The sequence below is a fragment of the Lepidochelys kempii genome, chromosome 1 (assembly GCF_965140265.1).
Source record: "Lepidochelys kempii isolate rLepKem1 chromosome 1, rLepKem1.hap2, whole genome shotgun sequence".
Lineage (NCBI taxonomy): Eukaryota > Metazoa > Chordata > Testudines > Cheloniidae > Lepidochelys > Lepidochelys kempii.
Window position 1 is genome coordinate 41,468,924 of NC_133256.1, and position 20,921 is coordinate 41,489,844.

At 39.8% G+C, this 20,921-nt stretch overlaps 1 protein-coding gene across 8 annotated transcripts in view; it reads left to right on the forward strand.

The window, feature by feature from the left end:
• Nucleotides 1–263: 263 nt before the first annotated feature.
• The window catches only part of TNFRSF19 (TNF receptor superfamily member 19), a 123,954-nt gene continuing 103,296 nt past the window's right edge, over nucleotides 264–20,921 (forward strand). The window contains exons 1-5 of one of the 8 annotated variants that reach the window (XM_073340005.1): nucleotides 264–516; nucleotides 841–931; nucleotides 5,390–5,445; nucleotides 15,982–16,084; nucleotides 17,840–17,950. In XM_073340005.1, the coding sequence (XP_073196106.1) occupies nucleotides 16,016–16,084; nucleotides 17,840–17,950 (180 nt within the window). In that variant the 5' untranslated portion in view covers nucleotides 264–516; nucleotides 841–931; nucleotides 5,390–5,445; nucleotides 15,982–16,015. Of the gene's footprint in view, nucleotides 517–840; nucleotides 932–5,389; nucleotides 5,446–6,037; nucleotides 6,395–6,993; nucleotides 7,013–15,981; nucleotides 16,085–17,839; nucleotides 17,951–20,921 lie in introns of those variants that run through there. The other 7 variants (XM_073339997.1, XM_073340029.1, XM_073340043.1 and 4 more) reach the window with 7 other exon arrangements.

The window sequence follows — 20,921 nt, forward strand, 5'->3', positions numbered from 1 at the left end:
TTTAAGACATCTTTTCCATGAAGCTTTTCCATTACCAGTAATGTGTGTAGGCGGGTTTTGTTTTTGTTTTTGTAATTGCTTGGCAGCTGTAAATAAATCACTGTGTGTTCAACAGCCAGGCCTTTGTGGGAAATTGTGGGTTTTTTCCAAGGGTAATGCTATTAAATCCCCTCATTTTAAAATTATCAGGAATCTTATCACACAAAATACTTCTAGCATTCCATTTCTCTTCTTGGGAGGAAACTTACAGATAAACTTTGAAATGAGCCTTGTGCTTCTCACAATGTGCCAACCTGGTTAGAAATCATGCAAACTTTTGTTGCTCTTTAGCTGTATTCCCCCACAGGCTGTATTATAGCTCTCTAACCAGTCCCACAGCATTGAATGATGTCATGGGATCTGCAGTTCAGTGAGATGAAAGGGATAAAGCGGAACCCGCTGGCACTGGAGAAAGCTTCCAACGCACAATTCACAACATAGCTTGGGAACTGAATCCAGCCACTCAACTCTAAGCATGTAAGTAAGAATCATGTACATTCTGCTATCACAAAAAAAGGGAGAGGGCAGGGGAGAACTAAAGTGATCCATTTTTAAACAAAAGAATTTGAGGATTGGAAGGCAGAATTTAAGAGTACAACTACCTGCTGAAAAGAGAGCTCTTTTTCCTCTCCAAAGCGCTGCCTTTGATGTATGGCAACTGATCACTGATCAGATTACAAGCATTTGGTCTCAGTGCTCCTCTGCCTTTGATCTGCATGGTTAATTTTATTTTCCTGGATTTGGAGTTTCGTCTGGGCTTGTGCTGACATACTTACTTTTTTTTTTTTTTTTTTTTTAAAGAGTAAGTTAAAAGCAGTTAATACAGAAGCTCTGGCAGTGTGGATTAAGTTGCAGAAAAGCTGGCTATTGGAAAAACTTCAGCATATAGCAGGTACTGCATTTAGTATTTCATTGCAATCTTTTATTGCAGGATTTTTCAAAACTGACAAAGCTAGTTTATATTAGAATGAAAAACTTTGCATATCTTGATTGAAATGTACACAGTTTAAAAGACACAGACCTATGTAGGAATGCAGTAAGCAGTTCATGCAGCATTTTTATTTGGAAAATGTATTATGCAAAGTTTTATTGAGGACAAGCTACCTAACAGATACAAAATCAGAGATCTAAACAAGACTAAATTAATTTCAACTAATATTCTTGGTGTATTTTATACTGTAGGGTTTATAGCCTTTGTCTTTAGCTTTGTCAATTTTTATTTATTTAATACAAAGGTTATGGGATTTAGAAGTGCATTACAGATTTTTTTTAATTAACGTAAGAACAGATTAATTATGTCTCATGCATTCCATGTATACTTTATTCTCCCACCTCCTCCCAGGCCATTTGTTAGGTCTGTATACTATGCATTCTCCAAGCAATACTTTTAGTTGTAATAACTGTGGACTTGGGATACATTTTGAAACAGCAGGTATGTTTTAACTATAAATAATATGTTGATTTGTAAATGTCATGACACTTTTCAGTGCAAAGTTGTTCAATCTTAGCATTTAACATTAGTAAAACTATGTAGATTCCCCCACATACTTATTGATACAAATAACACTTCAATCTGATATTAGCTTCTATTAAGGCATTTTTAACAATATATTAAAAAATCCTTAAGCACATCCAGAGTGAAATCCTGGCACTAATGAAATCAATGGGAGTTTTGCCACTGAGGTCAATGCAACCAGGATTTCATCCCTAATGTTTTCTATTCAGGCCTCCAAATTCATGCTTAAATTTAGTCAGTTACTGTGTGTTTTTAAAAAACAACCACTAATTCCTATAATATGTTTGAGGAATATCCACTCATGGTATTTAAGAATTATATAACATGCACTAGCATATTTAAGAGACAGAATTTTAGATGAGATCAGTCAAGTTTTCACATGCTCAGCACCCACAGTTGGAACCAGATTTTTAATAGGAGCTGAGCTCTCATTTATGAATCTAAGGAAGGGCCAGATTTTTCAAAGGAGTTCAGCATCCAAGTGCTGAGCATTTTTGAAAATCTGACCCTAAATATCTATTTGAATACCTTAAACTTTAAATTATCTACCTTGAGTATAGCATTTTACTACAAAACTGCAGGTGACAAACAGAGCCGATACAAATCATGATATATCGAATATTCAGCAAAAAGGGTGCTAAAAAAGGACACTAACAGTTTAGCAACCTATTAAACAAACAGAAAAATCTTTATACTTTACTAGAAATTTATATGCAGCTACACAACAACTTGTAAAAATATTTTCCCCATCTTGGATAAATTTAGGTAAGAAAAGATAAAATTATCAGCACTTTTTAAAAATATGCAGGCAGACTTCATTAATCTGTATCAGTCTGCAAACTTCATTTCATTCCAAATTAAAAATCAACCAGCTATTCTAGACTATGTATATAAAGCACATTTAATTTTTTTCAAATACCCACAGATTCTAATAAGTCAGTCCTGAATCAACCAGGCCTGATTTCAACTAATTAACTTCCCACACCACCAATTAGATTCACATTCATTTTTAGAGAGACCATTATGTTATAAGAAAGGCAATTAGCACTGTATGAATAATACATTCTCAAGAAAAGTTATTATTAAAAGACATAGCTAGGATAAAAATTCAGTATGTTATTTAGAAAAAACAATTATTGTCTTAATGGATTATTTTTGGTGTGCTTAAAGATGTGTTCCCTGTTTTATTCTGCTGAGCAGACATGTTTTCTTGATCATCATTTTCTCCATTTCTTGTTATTTTATTGACTTGTACTACCTATTACTTTTGAAAGAAACCATTTCTAAATCTTCTATTTGCTGTCAAGTAGTAAGAAAAATGTAAAAAAAACCCCCTACAGTACTTCACTGGTTTTAGTTCACATCAGAAATCAAAATAGTTATTTCAGTGTATTATGAGCCAAACATAAATAAAATGTGATTCTAAGGGCCTGATCCTGCAAACACTTTCATAAGTGAGTAACTTACTGAAGTCAACAGGACTGTTTATGTGAATAATACTTACTCAACATAAGTAACCACTGAAGTATTCGGGCCCTAACATTGCCAAGAGATGCCAGCAATTTTAAGTAATCTTGCCCAATTGTTGAACATAGATACATTTCAAGCCATTTAAACTGGAAAAGGAGTACTTGCATACAGCAAAATGAGCACTAAAAAGTGAGAGTGCAGTGGGATATACCAAAGTACAAGAAAAAAAACTTAGGCATTTTGTTACTTTAAAAGCAATGCTATAATAGTTTAGCCTTTCATGGATCCGGCTTTTAAAGATTTAAACAATAATAATACTTGGCATTTTTAGGGCTTTACATTTACAAAGCACTGTATAAACATGGATTAATCCTCAGATTTAATCTGCGCAAACAAAGAGTTCACATTGCTTTTTTTAAGCAAATCTGGCTAGGAGGACGACTCTTGTAAATATTACTTATTAAACAGGCTTCAGCAGTTCTTGGTTAACATTACTGATCCATTTCCACTGATTGTTTTAGATATCTTAAACATTTTAAGATTTGTAATAGTTAAGAATATCAAAAGACACTATAAGGCTATGCTGACATCAGTTTCCAACAGCTGTCATAACAAGTGAAGATCTATATTAATCTTTGAGATATACAAATACCAATTTCCTATTGCTGCACAATTCTTGCTTTCACAACAGATATGTCATGCAACTTTGCCCTATCAAAAGGGTCAACCTAAATTACTTCCCAACTGTTTCTCTTGTGCCTTCCCTACAACACAAATCTGCTTTTACAATTTTTGCCAAGGCCTAAAAAGGAACTAGCATTTTTTTAAATAGAGATCAAACATCACCTCATTTAAAATGTTTCCAATTTTCAAAATTCACTATTTGCATGGAATTGACTCATTCATTTTATGTTCATAGGAAAAATCAATGATATCTAAAACTATATTACTTTGAAATAAATATCTGAATCTCAGATGGTTAGGAGTAACTCCACAGAGAGAAACAAATATTTACTGGATTTACAGGTGTCAACACAAAATAGATAACATACTTTTAACAGCTGTCTGTAAATGGCAGAAGGATGTAGAATTCTCAGTGCTCCACAACAGCTGTCACTCACAACAGATGTACCATGGTTGTACTAAATAGTATGTCACTCTTTATAAAAATTCCAGTGTCCTACACTGTTCCCTTTGTCAAGAGTGCTAAAACAAAGTATTCCTCATTAGGCACTTTTTCCCATTAATAAAATTGCTCAAGTACATTTTTAAAATGTATAAACTACTTATTCTTGTTGGAACCATTTGCCTCTTATGACCCAACTGAATGTTACATTCTCTTTTTATCATAGTCAGTTGCATGACTAGTGAAAGAGAACTCTGTTTTTATACCATTATAAAAACTGTAAAGTTTGAGTTCTATGGATGAAAACTGCTAAATAAAAGCTAAGGTGGGTGAGGTAATATCTTTTATTGGACCAACTTCTGTTGCTGAGAGAGACAAGCTTTCAAGCACAGAGTTCTTCTTCAGGTCTGGGAAAGGAACTCAAAAACTTGTCTCTCTCACCAACAGAAGTTGGTCCAATAAAAGATACTACCTCACCCACCTTGTCTCGCTAATATCCTGGGGCCAACACGGCTACAAGTACACTGCATCCATAAATAAGAGGTAGGTATCTGTTCTGGAGGACTTGAAAAATTCTTTATTACTGAAAGATGGCAATTAACTATCTAAAATTCCTATTACTCATTGCATTTGTTGATTCATAACTTCCGAGTCCATTTCCAATGAATTTGTATTCACCCTCTGCAAAGTTTTAGTAATTTCATCAACTGGTTCATTAGAAACTAAGAACCTTGAAATCAAATATAGGCAGAAAAAGTCTTTGGGCTGGATCTCATCTCAGCCTGGATCTCATCTCAGCCTGTTTCACCTTAGGTGAAATGCCATTGACTTCAATAGTTATGGATTTACACTAGGGTAAGTGAAAGGAGAATCAGGCCCTTTCAGTTGACCTGTAAATGGAATATTGTACATCAGGGGCTGGATTCCATTTAGCAATGTATTTTAATGTTTTTCCACTGAAGTGATCATTTAAAATCCTATGGAATTCAATCAGTTATTATTTCAGGATATGGAAAAAATAAAAAGGAGAGAGAAAAAATTAAAACATGGGAAGAAGGAAAACGAGGTGGCACGGTGTGGAGGAAGAACTATGGAGGTGGAAACCTCTTTCCCTGGCCCCTTGCTCTCCTGAAGCAATCAGTATTTTAATATAGACACAGTGCCTGGGGGATTTATACTAAGTTAGATCAATGCAGCTGCAGGCCCCAAAGCTCAATCAGTTGATGCTAAATCAACAGGTACCAGCATGTGATGCAGCCACGTGGGAAACCTGGAGTTGAGTGAAAATACACCAGTAAGTCATCCAGCCTCATTACTGGACTCTCGGGAGATAAAGATTGGGCTCCACGCCTAGGGATCTCAGAAAACTGGCCAGGCTCTCGAGCAGGGAAACCTCGGATCGTTTTGCTACCCGAGTCCCGAGTGGTTTGATCAGACGCGCCTCGCTCAATGCGCCGGAGAGTCCCTGGCCTGCCCTGGAGGCAGTTTCTTGTTCCGCTTCACCTAGCACACTGACTGTCCCCTGCCGACGGGTCCCCACAGCCAGCCAGGCCTCCAACCCAACGGCCGTCCCGCCCGCCAGCCCCTGGGTTGCTAAAGCCCAGCGGCCCGGGCTTTTCGGGACTCCTAAGGCAGGCGGAGGCCGTCGGGACACTTGGCAGGCAGAGAACGGCCAAGCCTGACTGGCACCCAAGCCCGTCCCCCGACACGAGGGGGCCCCAGCATCGCCCACGGCCCCGACCCGCGCGCACCCCCCTGAGGCGCCGCGCCAAGAGCCCAAGGCTCACGCGCTACCGACGCTCGCCCCCCGGCGCTGTGGAGCGTTCTTGGCTGAAACGCGCATGCGGGAACCGACCCAAGAGAAGCCTGCCCAACCGCCGCCGCCGCCCCGGCATGGCCCTCGCAGCTTCTCCCTCCTACCTCGGCAGCGCCGGTACCACTCAGGAGCGCCTGCTCCTGAGACGTCACGTGGCGCCCTGGGGGCCGATTGGCTGCCCTGGGTCACCTGAGCTTACTCGAGTCCCGCCAGCGAGGGGGAGGAGGGGAAGCGGCGGGCTGTTGCCTAGGCTACGGGAGAGCGGGGAGAGCGCTGGGCAGAGGCGGCCGAGGCGGCCGAGCTGACGCCGTGGGGGACCATCGCGGCGGCAGGTGTGTGAGCGCGACCCTCGCGGGTAGGCACCCCCACCTCCGGGGCGAGCGCGACGGGTGGGAAGAGGAGGAGGCGGCGGCGGCGGCTGGGGCAGGTAGGAGCAGCGGCGGCGGGGGCTGAGTTGGGTGGGTGATGGGGGCTGAGTTGGGTGGGAGCAGGGGCCGGGGGCTGGTAGGAGGTGAGGCAGGAGGCCTGAGGCAGGACTGGGGCTGGGTGGGAGTAGTAGGTTGTAGCGGGGGGCAAAGGGCTGCGAGCAGAGACTCTCCAGCTCCCCCGAGAGTGGCCTTGCCCGCCGGGGGTCAGTGGCTGCTAGGAGCAGTCCCAAGCGCCCCTGGCGTGTCCCGATGCCTTCACCCTCCCTGCTCCCCTCATCATGCTGCTGCCATGAACCTGCCTGCGCTGTGGCACCAACAGCAGCCCTTGCATTTCAAGGGGAGGCAGTACGGGAAGTGATGGAAACAGCCTTCCTCATGAAACATGCTCTTTTGGTTTATTTCACTTCATTTGATCTGTTCCATAATGTATCCGGCTCTGCCCCCTCCTAGCTCGTATCCAAAAGCACTTCAGAATTTATGTGAAAGATGCCAAGCAAAATAAAGGCTCATGATAGATAATGTGTGGTAGCTATCTATGAGCTCAGCCCTGCAGATCTCAGCAGCGAAGAGCTAACTTCTCCAAAGCAGACAAAGGGGTTTTGATCAGCCTGAGTGAGGTACTGAAAGCAAAATGTTTCTGAAAGACGTGTCTTACTTTTTATGATGATGTTTTATTTGTAAAACTTTAATACATTGCTGTTTACTTGAAAAAAGAAAAGGAGTACTTGTGGCACCTTAGAGACTAACCAATTTATTTGAGCATGAGCTTTCGTGAGCTACAGCTCACTTCATCGGATGCATACCGTGGAAACTGCAGCAGACTTTATATACACACAGAGAATATGAAACAATACCTCCTCCCACCCCACTGTCCTGCTGGTAATAGCTTATCTAAAGTGATCATCAAGTTGGGCCATTTCCAGCACAAATCCAGGTTTTCTCACCCTCCACCCCCCCACACAAATTCACTCTCCTGCTGGTGATAGCCCATCCAAAGTGACAACTCTCTACACAATGTGCCTTATCATGTGCTGTAGCTCACGAAAGCTCATGCTCAAATAAATTGGTTAGTCTCTAAGGTGCCACAAGTACTCCTTTTCTTATTGCGAATACAGACTAACATGGCTGTTACTCTGAAACCTGTATTTACTTGAAATAATTTTGGGGCAAGGGATAATAGGACAGAAACTGGCACAGTCTCTTTAGGCTGGGAGGGGGTTGGAAGTTAAAAATTCACAATTGTGCCCTTTTGAAAACCCTTTGGTTATTTAAAGAGACAGACATCATAAAATGTATCTAATCTGTCCTTGGAGATAAAGCTTTAGCTCAGTCAAAATGAATGAACAGTCCTGACAGTTGATACTTGTTTAACATTTCTACATTTACTGTACAGTAAATCTTTGACATGAATGGTTTTATTGCATTAACAATAGGGTTCAGTTGTATTAAATATGAACAAAACAAGACATTTATTCAGATCTGTGAACAGGCTGGGTAATTACTAGGTAATCTTACTCAAGTACAGTTTCACTTTTATCACATTTTAAGACAACTTCCCATATATAAACAGGAAGCTTTTCTTTGTATAAACAAGGTTTATAGAAGTGGGAGTAAGTTTGTTTTTGTATGATTATTTATCATATTTTATTTCAGAGAGTTGTACTCTATTAGTAAATGATTTACTGTACTACTTTAAGAATGTTAGCTGTTTGGATTGTTGACTAAGGAGATAATGATTTAATTTTACTGATTTCACTCCCGCCTTCTTATCTTACATCAGCTTTTTAAGTATGACTGATTCCCTTTATTCTATTTTTTCCAGTTTGAGTCCCAATATAGGAGAAGGCTGATCATACTAAACCAGTTCAATGCCTATCCCAAACCTCTCAAAAATGACCTGGTTAAAAGTAACATAGTAGGATCTTTTGAAAGTCCAATAATACATAAAAGCAGCTCTAGTAATTTTTTAAATGGGTACAATAATCATAAGGTTAAATATTGAGTGCTTAATAGAGCAGGACACTTCTGAAGCAATGTTGATTAAAAGAGGCAGCAGTGTATAGTAATATAAGTGGAATGCAAGAGCATCATATAGACATTTCCATTTTTTATTGTACTGAAATGCATTCATGGGTACCTACAATTGAAGTTCTAATATGAGAGCATGCAGGGGGTGGAGCAGCACTATATGTGAAAGAAAATGTAGAACCAAATGAAATAAAAATCTTAAATGAATCAACATGTTCCCTAGAATCTCTATGGATAGTAATCCCATGCTCTAATAAGAATATAACAGTAGGGATCTATTATCGACCACCTGACCAGGACCGTGATAGTGACTATGAAATGCAAAGGGAGATTAAAGAGGCTATCAAAATAAAAAACTCAATAATAGTGAGGAATTTCAATTATCCCCCTATTGACTGGATACATGTCACCTCAGGACGAAATGCAGAGACAAAATTTCTCGATACTTTAAATGACTGCTTCTTGGAGCAGCTGATACAGGAACCCACAAGGGGAGAGGCAACTCTCGATCTAGTCCTGAGTGGAGCTCAGGATCTGGTCCAAGAGGTAACTATAACAGGACCTCTTGGAAATAGTGACTATAATATAATAACATTTAACATTCCTGTGGTGGGAAGAACACCTCAACAGCCCAACACTGTGGCACTTACTTTTAGAAAGGGGAACTATGCAAAAATGAGGAGGTTAGTTAAACAGAAATTAAAAGGTACAGTGACTAGAGTGAAATCCCTGCAAGCTGCATGGACACTTTTCAAAGACACCATAATAGAGGCTCAACTTAACTGTCTACCCCAAATTAAAAAACACAGTAAAAGAACTAAAAAAGAGCCACCGTGGCTTAACAACCGTGTAAAAGAAGCAGTGAGAGATAAAAAGGCATCTTTTAAAAAGTGGAAGTCAAATCCTAGTGAGGTAAATAGAAAGGAGCATAAACACGGCCAAATTAAATGTAAAAATGTAATAAGAAAAGCCAAAAAGGAGTTTGAAGAACAGCTAGCCAAAAACTCAAAAGGTAATAACAAAATGTTTTTTAAGTATATCAGAAGCAGGAAGCCTGCTAAACAGCCAGTGGGGCACCTGGACGATCGAGATACAAAAGGAGCACTGAAAGACGATAAAGTCATCTCAGAGAAACTAAATGAATTCTTTGCTTCAATCTATACGGCTGAGGATGTTAAGGAGATTCCCAAACCTGAGCCGTCTTTTGTAGGTGACAAATCTGAGGAATTGTCACAGATTGAAGTGTCACTAGAGAAGCTTTTGGAATTAATTGAGAAACTTAACAGTAACAAGTCACCAGGACCAGATGGCATTCACCCAAGAGTTCTGAAGGAACTCAAATGTGAAATTGCGGAACTATTAACTATAGTTCCTAACCTGTCCTTTAAATCAGCTGCTGTACTCAATGACTGGAAGATAGCTACTGTAATGCCAATATTTAAGAAGGGCTCTAGAGGTGATCCTGGCAATTGCAGACTGGTAAGTCTAACATCAGTATCGGGCAAATTAGTTGAAACACAAGTAAAGAATAAAATTGTCAGACACATAGAAGAACATAAATTGTTGGGCAAAAGTCAACATGGCTTCTGTAACAGGAGATCATGTCTTACTAATCTATTAGAGTCCTTGGAGGGGGTCAATAAACATGTGGACAAGGGGGATCCAGTGGATATAGTATACTTAGATTTCCAGAAAGCCTGTGACAAGGTCCCTCAGCAAAGGCTCTTACGTAAATTAAGTTGTCATGGGATAAGAGGGAAGATCCTTTCATGGACTGAGAACTGGTTAAACGACAGGGAACAAAGGGTTGGAATAAATGGTAATTTTCAGAATGGAGAGGGGTAACTAGTGGTGTTCCCCAAAGGTCGGTCCTAGGACCAATCCTATTCAGCCTATTCATAAATGATCTGGAGAAAGCGGTAAACAGTGAGGTGGCAAAGTTTGCAGACGATACTAAACTGCTCAAGATAGTTAAGAGTAAGCGGACTGTGAAGAACTTCAAAAAGATCTCACAAAACTAAGTGATTGGGCAACAAAATGGCAAATGAAATTTAATGTGGATAAATGTAAAGTAATGCACATTGGAAAAAATAACCCCAACTATACATACAATATGATGGGGGCTAATTTAGCTACAGCCAATCAGGAGAAAGATCTTGGAGTCATCGTGGATAGTTCTCTAAAGACATTCACTCAGTGTGCAGCAGCAGTCAAAAAAGCAAACGGAATGTTAGGAATCATTAAAAAAGGGATAGAGAATAAGACGGAGTATATCTTATTGCCCTTATATAAATCCATGGTACGCCCACATCTTGAATACTGTGTACAGATGTAGTCCCCTCATCTCAAAAAAGATATACTGGCATTAGAAAAGGTTCAGAAAAGGGCAACTAAAATGATTAGGGGTTTGGAACGGGTCCCATATGAGGAGAGATTAAAGAGGTTAGTACTTTTCAGCTTGGAAAACAGGAGACTAAAGGGGGATATGATAGAGGTATATAAAATCATGAGTGGTGTGGAGAAAGTGAATAATGAAAAGTTATTTACTTGTTCCCATAATATAAGAACTAGGGGTCACCAAATGAAATTAATGGGTAGCAGGTTTAAAACAAATAAAAAGAAGTTCTTCTTCACTCAGCGCACAGTCAACCTGTGGAACTCCTTGCCTGAGGAGGTTGTGAAGGACTATAACAGGGTTTAAAAGAGAACTGGATAAATTAATGGAGGTTAAGTTAATTAATGGCTATTAGCCAAGATGGGTAAGGAATGGTGTCCCTAGCCTGTGTTTGTCAGAGAGTGGAGATGGATGGCAGGAGAGAGATCACTAGATCATTACCTGTTAGGTTCACTCCCTCTGGGGCACCTGGCATTGGCCACTGTCAGTAGACAGGATACTGGGCTGGATGGACCTTTGGTCTGATACCAGTATGGCCATTCTTTTGTTCTTATGTTCTTATGAGATTTTACTCAGCAAAGTAATTTCTTGTAGAAATTGAAGAGTAAGATAAGTTAAACATGCAGCAATATTACAGCTACAGGCCTGATCCCAAAACACATGAGTAATAATTACTCACATAAGTAGTCCAGTATACTTCAGTGGAATTGGGACTGCTTCTCTGAGTAAAAATCTGGCCCTGTAAGATCTCTCTCTTGATGTAGTTATAGACAACACTTCACCATTTTGTGCTTTTCTCACTGAAGGATTTCCTTAAAAGAATAATTTGTGTTAGTCCTGGCTGATGATGAACTAGTATAATACTGTAGTTTGAGCAGCATGTATTTGGATTGGCCTCATCACTCACAAGTAGCAAAGCCAAGGATGAATGGTACAGTTCTGACCCAACTCATGCTGATAAAACCTTTATGCCACACCTAACCACGGTGTATTCTGCAAATATGACATGATAGATAAATCCTGTTTTAGGAACAGTTTTAGAAAGTTTTAAAAAATATTACACTTTTTTACCTTTGCCTTTGTTAACTATGATTCCAAGAATACAGTGCTCAGAGGGAGAAAATGCCTCACAATTCATGTGAAAAACCTCTAAAAATGGCCTAAATTAGCTTTTGTAGACATTACAATGTCAATGACATTACAATTTTAAGGTCTGGTATCCCAGGCCTGTACAGAGGCAGAAGTGAATGCATTGCTGCCAAGTTTTGTGTAGCTCCATGTGTGACATTTTATGCAATATATGTGATTCTAACATTGATTTAGTGGTGGTGAATGATATCTGATAGGCGCCAAATTTCCCACACAGGCTTCCCTGGAGTAAAGAGGGTAGGTGCAACCAGGCAGAACCTTATTCCATGCACACTTTACTCCTGGAGGCATTCTGCACTAAAAAAATTAAAAATTCTGCACCAAAAAATTAAAAATTCTGCAAAAATCTTCAATTTTTATTTGTCAAAATAACACTACATAACCACACCAGTTTCAGTTATTTTGGTAATTTATTTCAAAATACCTGTCACGGCTCCCGCCCAGCCAATGCACCCAAACCCCCCTTACCTCCAGACTCAGCTCTGGGGCCCCCCGGCTCAGATACCCACACCCCCTTCCACACAGAGCCCAGCCATGACCCAGCCCAGACACCCGCCCCCGCTCCCAGAGCTCAGGGATCCAGAGGGAGAAACAGCCTGATGCTCAGTACCAGGCTTGCATGGAGTTTCCTGCGCTGCCCTCTCCTTCCCTCAGGGCATACTGGGAACTGCCAGGAACTCTCTAGCTCCCTCTCTCTCACCCAAGCAGTGTCTTCTATGTGCGAGCTGGGCTCTGCTGGGTCCAGTGGCCCCTAGTGGCAGCTAGTACCACTGCAGCCCATTACTGTGGGGGAAAGGAAATTCTGCATGCACAACATTAATTTCTGTAAAATTCTGAATTGCGCAGCGGTTCAGAATTCCCCCAGGAATATACATTCTGGTCTGCCTGAGGGGACAAAGCTTGTCCCTCTCCTGCCTCCTCAGAAACACCCCAAAGCCTGACCCCTCCATGATGAGTGTGCTGCAATAGCGAATGAGACAGTCTCTCTCTCACATGCACAGCTGTCCATCCTCCCGCACCAGTGGTGTTTTACATTTCTACTGGCTGCTCCGGGTGCCTGAACCAACCTGCTTGTGCTGCCACTTCTTTACCGCTACTGCTCTTGTGTCTTCCCTTTGCTTCCCCATCAAAAGTCATTTTTCTGTAAGGAAGCAAAGAAATCTGCAGGGACATGAATTCTGCACACACACACTGGTGCAGAACTCCCCCAGGAGTATCACTCCATAATAAGTGAGGGAAGGCTTGTGAGGAGCTAGAGGTAACCAGGGGAGTCTGGGGGGAAGTGATGTTGCTGTGTGGGAGGAAACAAAGAGGGGGAGGGATTATACAGTGGTGCAAGCTCCATTAGTCCCTTCCTTCCTGTTAGTTTGTGTCCCTATCTTTTGTCCATTAGCCCTTGTCCCCACAACAGGTCCTGCTTTTCCCTTTGATCCTGACCCCCTTCCCCTTGCTCACCTTTCCTGCCTGTAAGGCGCTGATTCTGCTAATGCCACCTCCTTCACACTCTGTGGCAAGAACTGGCATAGAGAGTAGTCAGAAGTGGAGACAGAAAAGCTGCCTTCTGAGCAGGTGTCATAGTGGTCTGTGGTGGCAGGCAGGATAAACTGCAGCCCAAACTTCTTGCCCAAAGCCCAGCAGCAGAATGTATGCATTCACTCTGGGCCATGGGAATGCATGAGGAATAGCTTGTATGTATGAGTGTCAAGTGAAGTGTGTGACATTTGGCAAATCTGTGAATGATGAGCCCACTGGGAAGTTTGGACTCTTCCCATTCCTATGATCTAAAATCCCCTTTACCAGGCATCCCAAGCCAGGGGGTAGCAGTTTAAAAATCATGACACTTATTGAAAACCTGTTCTGGGTCAGAACTTAATCTCGCCAATCCTGAGTCGCAGGCTGGTGTGTCTTTGCTGGTAAAATTCTACATTTAGGAGGAGAAGGAAAGAGATATTTCTGTGAAAGATTAAGAGCTGAATGTTAAAATAGATTCTGAAAGACAAGGGATTATTGAACAGAGGGCAGGTGAGACAGTCTAATGTGCATGTTAAATTTATTACATGGCTCTTTAATTTATTTTATGATCTCACACTCACCACATATGAGGAGGCACGTGCATATATAATGGGCTATATATGGCCATAAAACTGTGTTCATTAATATTTACTATATGTGGGAGTTCTTTTACAAATCGAGTGCAATGTATGACCTTTGTTCACATTTCCTAATATAGTTTGGGTTAATATATCACTGTGCATTTGTACATGGAATTACTTTTTGACATCAGTAACATGCGCCATCATTTTCGAATGTCCTTATTTTCATAAATAAAAAAATCCAATGAGGTAGATTTCTAAGTAGTAGTGGTGTTTATGGGAGATAGGGAAAATCTCTAAATCTGTTGAACTAATATTTGAGGGCACTCACTCAAGACTTGGAGAAACATCCATTAGCTACTTGTTACTTTGAATACATAGAATAATTGGCTAGTGTCCAGCTGACATCAACGTAATGCCAACTTGATACCAAGAGAGAACAAAATTGCCTAATGGCAATCTATTATTAAACGCTGCAATGTCTACTTTTTAAGCAGCACTTTCAAGTTTGAGACAGAAACGTGTAGCTGGCACAGTTATGTCGCTTTCAAGACTTGCTTTCAGGTGAGTCAGTTATTCATGTACCTCAACCACTCAGATTATTTTTATCTACATTTCAGCAAGAGAAATGAAATTTTTTTACTCTCTACTCTTGGTACAGAAGTCTTGTGTTGTACACTGATCATTCTTCTTACATATAATAGCTGACATCTCTCCTGGGATTTTGTTTTAGAGGAATTGGGACAGTAACTTAAATAATTGCATGATCTAAAACCACAGTCCTACATCTCTGCTGAAAGGATCTGAATACCTTTTACACCTATTAAGCCTGACTGAGTGTCCCTGAAGTTTAAGAATCAGATGTTCACAAGTTTCCTTTGCAAGTTGTGATATTTATTTAGAGCTTAAACCCAGATATCCTTTTGATAATTTATCATTTTTAAAGCTGAGAAAAACTGGGAGATTGGTAGCATTATTTATAAACTGAACAGTCAACATCTGGTACAGCAAAACATGTAGATGAGTTGTGAAAGTCTGATAGTTAGATGTCAGTTCAAAAACACTTGATTTTTGGAACTTGATTCTGAGTTGTAACATTTTGGAACTCCCAATGTTTGAAGATGTTGGGTTTGGCAACAGAGTTATAAAGCTGGTAGATTTTTTGTCAATAGAAAATATTTCACAGTTGCAATAAGAAAAACATTTCTACACTTAAGCCAACAAAAATGTGTCAATTTAATACAGTGTGTACCTCTATATGCTTCTTAGATTCTAAAAATCTACAAGCAATATCTGGTAAACCTAATTTAAATTAGGTTTGCAGGATATTTAACCTAATTTATTATTAGGATATTTAACCTAATTTATTATTAGGATATTTATTTAACCTAATTTAACCTAATTTAACTGAACGAATCGCATTAACTTCAGTGGATTTTGGATCAGCCCCACGAAGCAATAGACTGGTTTATATGTCTATTTTCCTATATTTACTTGGCATCTTCCAGGTATGCAGCACACTTTAAGTCAGCTTCATGCATTGGAAAACAGTTCTGTCAGTGAGTCTTGATGTTCTCCAGTTGCAGTTGAACAGCAATATCATATTGTTCTGTGCCTATTCTGAGTATTTATTGAAGTGAATGGAAAAAATTGCATAGAAATTGAAATGATATATTGCCTTTTGTCTATATAGCCACTCATTCTAAAAACAAACAAACAAACCACAATTTGTAAATTAGGTATTCATTATTTTGGCTTTTAGGAATTATTTAGCTGAAACATTTGAGCAATGTTGACAAATATCTATTTCAGCACACTACAGTATACTATAATGCTGAATTTTACATAAATAGTACATCCAAAGTAAACTCATTGTCCAACTTGGGGATTTTAAATACTTTCCGTTTTTCTTTTGATTTAGTTCGTCATAAGGGAGAGAGGTTTAACCCTAAGAAATGGGCATTGAAGGATTACAAAGACAAGATAAAATAGTGAAGATGCTTATACTATTATTAGTGTATTTGGTAAGTAAATAATGAGAACTTCCTTTTCTTCATCATGAATGTTGGAAAATAATTGCATAAACTAGTGAGGTGGAGTAATTTATATATTTTAATACAACTATTAATATACAGAATGCAGTATTTTGAGCATATCAGTTTAAGTCAATGACCATTCGTTATAGGCTCTTCCAGTTTAAAAATTATTCTAGTCAAATTGCATTTGACACATCTTTCCATCCCACTTTTCTGCCCCTCTGCCCCCCAAAACTCCACCTCTCTCTGAATATGCCCACATGAAGGATGGTTTGATTGGGCAGAATAAAACATATATCAGTTTAGTGCTTGTGCAACATGTCAGTCTATTGACTTCTGAAGTTGGAGCAAGGATCCTCAGGGTTACGCATGAGTACATCATTGATCACCGCTCAGTGCAAGGCGCCAGATTTAAGGCATAGGAGTCAAGTACTCACTCTATTTATGCAGAAAACAGCAACAGCACAATTGGCAGCAATGCAAGCTTCCACTGTCATTTCAGCGTGCCTGAACTCTGACCCAGAGAGACAATCTGTAGGAATGAAGATAGTTCAGTCTCCATAGCAGATTCATGCTTTGGCCTTACTGCTGAAACTACCAAACAGGGAGATAACTGAATGGCAACTGTAATGTGATGTGGATGCCCTTCCACTTGGAACTAGACTGACTACCAAAATCATCTTCCAGAATGTGCTTTTGATGAAAGTGATTAACTGGGCCTTAGTCATTTAATCAAAAAAGTGTGTGTGCACTTGAGACAGAATGGTAAATGTACTGAGTTTGATGCTGCAGTAGGATTTGCTCATGGAGATCCCTGCACCTCTGTAGGGTCCCACTGATTTTACTGAAACTGTGTAATGGTGTTTCTGCTTGTGGTGCAGATTGAAGCATCAGAGCTGTAGTTTCTAGTTTGGTCATAAGCTGTACTTAGAAATCGTGGAAGGTAGAAATTGCATCTCTATGTGTATTTAATGTATTAAGCAAGAAAATAATTGTGTGAATATTAGTGCAAATTTTCAAAAAAAAATTTTTTTTAGTGTTCGTCCTAAACTCTAGATGCCATTGAAAATCTCTTTAAAAATGTATACTTAAATATACAGATTCTATTCTTTTTCCCTAATTACAATATCCAGATATACAGATGGTTTAAATAAATGAAACCCACTCTTGCAATTTAGAACAAATTAGAGGTATAAAAATATAGGCCAAAATTTTCAAAAATGAGTGCTGAAGTTAGGACATAAAACCATATTTAGACACCTGAATAAGTCGCCTGACTTTTTTTTTTCCCCCAAAAGTACTAGTCACCCACAGGTCCTATTGAAGTCAGTGGGAGTTGCTGTATGCTGAGCACTTTTGAAAATCAGGCCACTTATTTAGGCATCTAAATGTGAATTTAGGAGCCCAATGTTACACTCCAATATTTGAAAATTTTGGCAATATTCTAGAAAGATATTTCCACGGAGTTGGCATTAACCGAGCCATCTTGCTTACAGAAAAGACCTTTTCTCAAAGTGAATTTAAAATAAGAAATTATTATTTTAATATCATTTTTAAGTAGTATTAGGTAATAAGATTTGTGTTGGGTTAAAGTAGATATAATTATACATTCTATTTTAATTAATTTTATACGATTGTATAGTGTTTAAAATCAGTTATTTGGCCTAGACGTAAATGTCCAGATTAACTGTAAAGCATTATTGCTAATTTTTTTTAACTATTTGATTTTTTTTTTTTTTTAAGTTGAGTGAAGTAATTTGTGAGACGGGGGATTGCAGAGAGCAAGAGTTCAGGGACCATGCTGGAAACTGTATCCTCTGCAAACAGTGTGGACCTGGAATGGAACTGTCAAAGGTAGGTATGGGATATACTGCCATGTGACATTTTCTTGATTTTTTTTTCACACATATATACACATATATGGTTAAAATAATCAATATCAGTTTATTCATGAAAGAACTTTTATGGGTTCAGCTTGTTGTCCACATGTATCACTTTATAAAAGTATGCAACTTTTAGTTCCTATACGTAACCCAAGCCTATATTCAGAAAATAGTGATGCCATGCAATACCCAAACAGCAATGATTAAGGCAATTTAATCAGGAACCATAAACATTAAACTGGTTTTTAAAGACATTAGAATTTTTTTTCATTTTTTTCTCCCTCATAGCACTACAGCATAAGAGTGTTGGGTGCCTTACCTGTGCATTTCTTATCTCAACACATTCAGATTTCTTTCAAGTGTAACCCTGTGTCTGAGTTTCCTGAGTTTATAATGCTTTATTGTGGAGTAGTTACAATATCTCTATAATATTTTTTTTACTTGTAAATTACTGATATATACTATCAACCTAACTCCATTTTAACATCCTTTTTCTCTGAGAATTTCCTTATTTTTTAAAAATTAAGACAAATACTGGGTTTCTTGTTTAAAGAGAATGCTACCATGTGATATTTCCAATGGATTTGAAGATATGTTATATAGTATAAATCTTAAAACATGTTTTTAAAATTTAACTTTTAAGGGTGAATTCATCGGGACATGAAAACAACATAAAGCAGCCAGGTTCCACTAGCTGGTTAAACCATATTTATAGCTGCTTTTCATGATAACAGAAAGCAAGTAGTGTGTACTGGTCTATCTGGATCTTAATTTGCAATTGACTTATTGATTTAGAGCACTGCCCGTGAGACCTGCACAGTCCCTGAGTCCCAGTGTCACTATGCTTTGAATTCCCCCAGCAGTGTTGCCTCAGTTCCTCCAGCAGGGCAGCCTCAGTGCTTCTACTTTCCCATGCATTCAGCTGCAATATCCAGCCACCTGCTCAAGGGGTGGAGGAACTTGATGGGGCCAGCAGTGAAAGAGAACAGTCCCAGCAGTGAGGGAGGGAGAGACCTGCTGAGGGACATCAGGCAGCTCCTCTCCCTCCTTTCCCAGGAGTCTCTGGCATCAGTTGTCCATCTGCGGGGAGGGGTGCTGATTAGCCAGCATTCCCCCGCGCCCAGGATTTATCTTGGAGCAGGAGCCATGTGGAGCCTCTTTCAGCTCTGCTCTAGCAACTGTAATAAGAATTTCTGTGTGTGTGTGTGTATATATATAGCACATGAGGCAGTCTGCGTTAGTGCATGGTCTTGCAAATCCTTACTTATGTGAGTAGTCCTATTGAAGCAGTTGACTTGAATAGGACTTTGTGTGAGAAAATGTTTGCAGGATTAGTCTCAGATTATGATCTCTTTGGAGCATGTTACATAATCTTCTGTGATTTTTACAGAGCTATGCACAAATCTGACACTTTATAAATTATATTAATACATTTTTAAAACAAATTAATTATTAATGTAACCATTACTACTATATTTTATATAGTGCAATAGATGTGCTTGCCACTTAAAAGGCAGATAAAAAAGACAAATTCCTGCTGTAATGAGTGTACAATCTAATTTAGGTTTAACAAAGAAAACTAAACAAAAATAGAATAGCCCTGGCTTATGACAGTAAACAGATCAAGCTATATGGTTTTGTTATATAGTCTTTCAAGTAGTTCCAAATGCTCAAGAGAGGCAATTAGTTTAGCGATGAACAAGTTACTATAACTGTCTGTTTGTACATATGCGTTATGACATTAACCATTCACTAATTGTATCTGTAAGCTTCATCAATACATCTAATTATAACTATATTATACAAATACATTAGAAGCAAGGGGTAGACAAAGAATAGAGTAGGCCCATCAATCAATGAGGATGGGAAGACAGCAACAGAAAATGCAGTAGTGGCCTGTGCCAAATCGTCTTTTGTTTTAGTTTTTACCAAAAATGTTAGCAGTGATCTTACAACTAACATAGTGAACATCAGCGTAAACAGGGTAGAACAAGTTAGTTAGGCCTGGTTTACACTGGCAAGTTTCTGCACAGCAAAGCAGCTTTCTGTGGTGTAACTCCTGAGATGTACACACTGCCAAGCCACTCATGCTTTGCAGTGCTGTAAAAAAACCACCCCGACAAGAGGCGTACTTCTTTCTGCACCCAGGCTACAGTGCCACAGTGCCAGTGTAGACACCCTGGTTGATTACAGTGCTGCAATTGGCTTCCGGGTGGTGTCCCACAATGCCTATTCTTGCCTCTCTGGTCATCAGTTTGAACTCTACTGCCCTGTCCTCAAGTGACCAACTGTGAGCCCCACCCCTTAAATTCCTTGGGAATTTTGAAAGTCCCCTTCCTGTTTGCTGAGTGACACATACAGTGGTCTCAGCGCATCTTTCCAGGTGACAATGCCTCCTCCACGCACCAGGCGTTCCCCAGTTTGCCTTGTGGTAGGTGTTCCGTTGCTCCTTCGCTTTGACCCTGCACTGCAGTGTGTCTCTGTCATGGCCCCTTTCTGTCATGCATAGTGAAATCTGTCCATAGGTATCATAATTCCTATGGCGGGAGTGCAGCTGGGACTGGACAGCCTCCTCTCCCCAAATGTTGATGAGGTCCAGCAGCTCAGCATTGCTCCAAGCGTGATGTCATGATGCACTCCATGGCCTAAAACCAAGAACTGAAGGAGTGGCAGGACAGCGAGAAGAGGAACCAAAAGGAAAAGGCGGTCCCCCAGAACAAAGCCACAGAGCAGCTCTTAAACGTTATGAAGCACCAAGTGGACACGCTACTAGCACTGCAAACCGAGCAGCTCCGCGCCCAAGTTCCCCTGCAGCTGCTGTCGCAAAACTCTTTCCCATGCGCCCCCCAGACACTGCCAACACACTCTTATCAACCTCCTGGCTCCATTCTGTACCCACTGCATTCCACTCCTGCCCTGTCACAGTCCAGCTGTGCGGACTT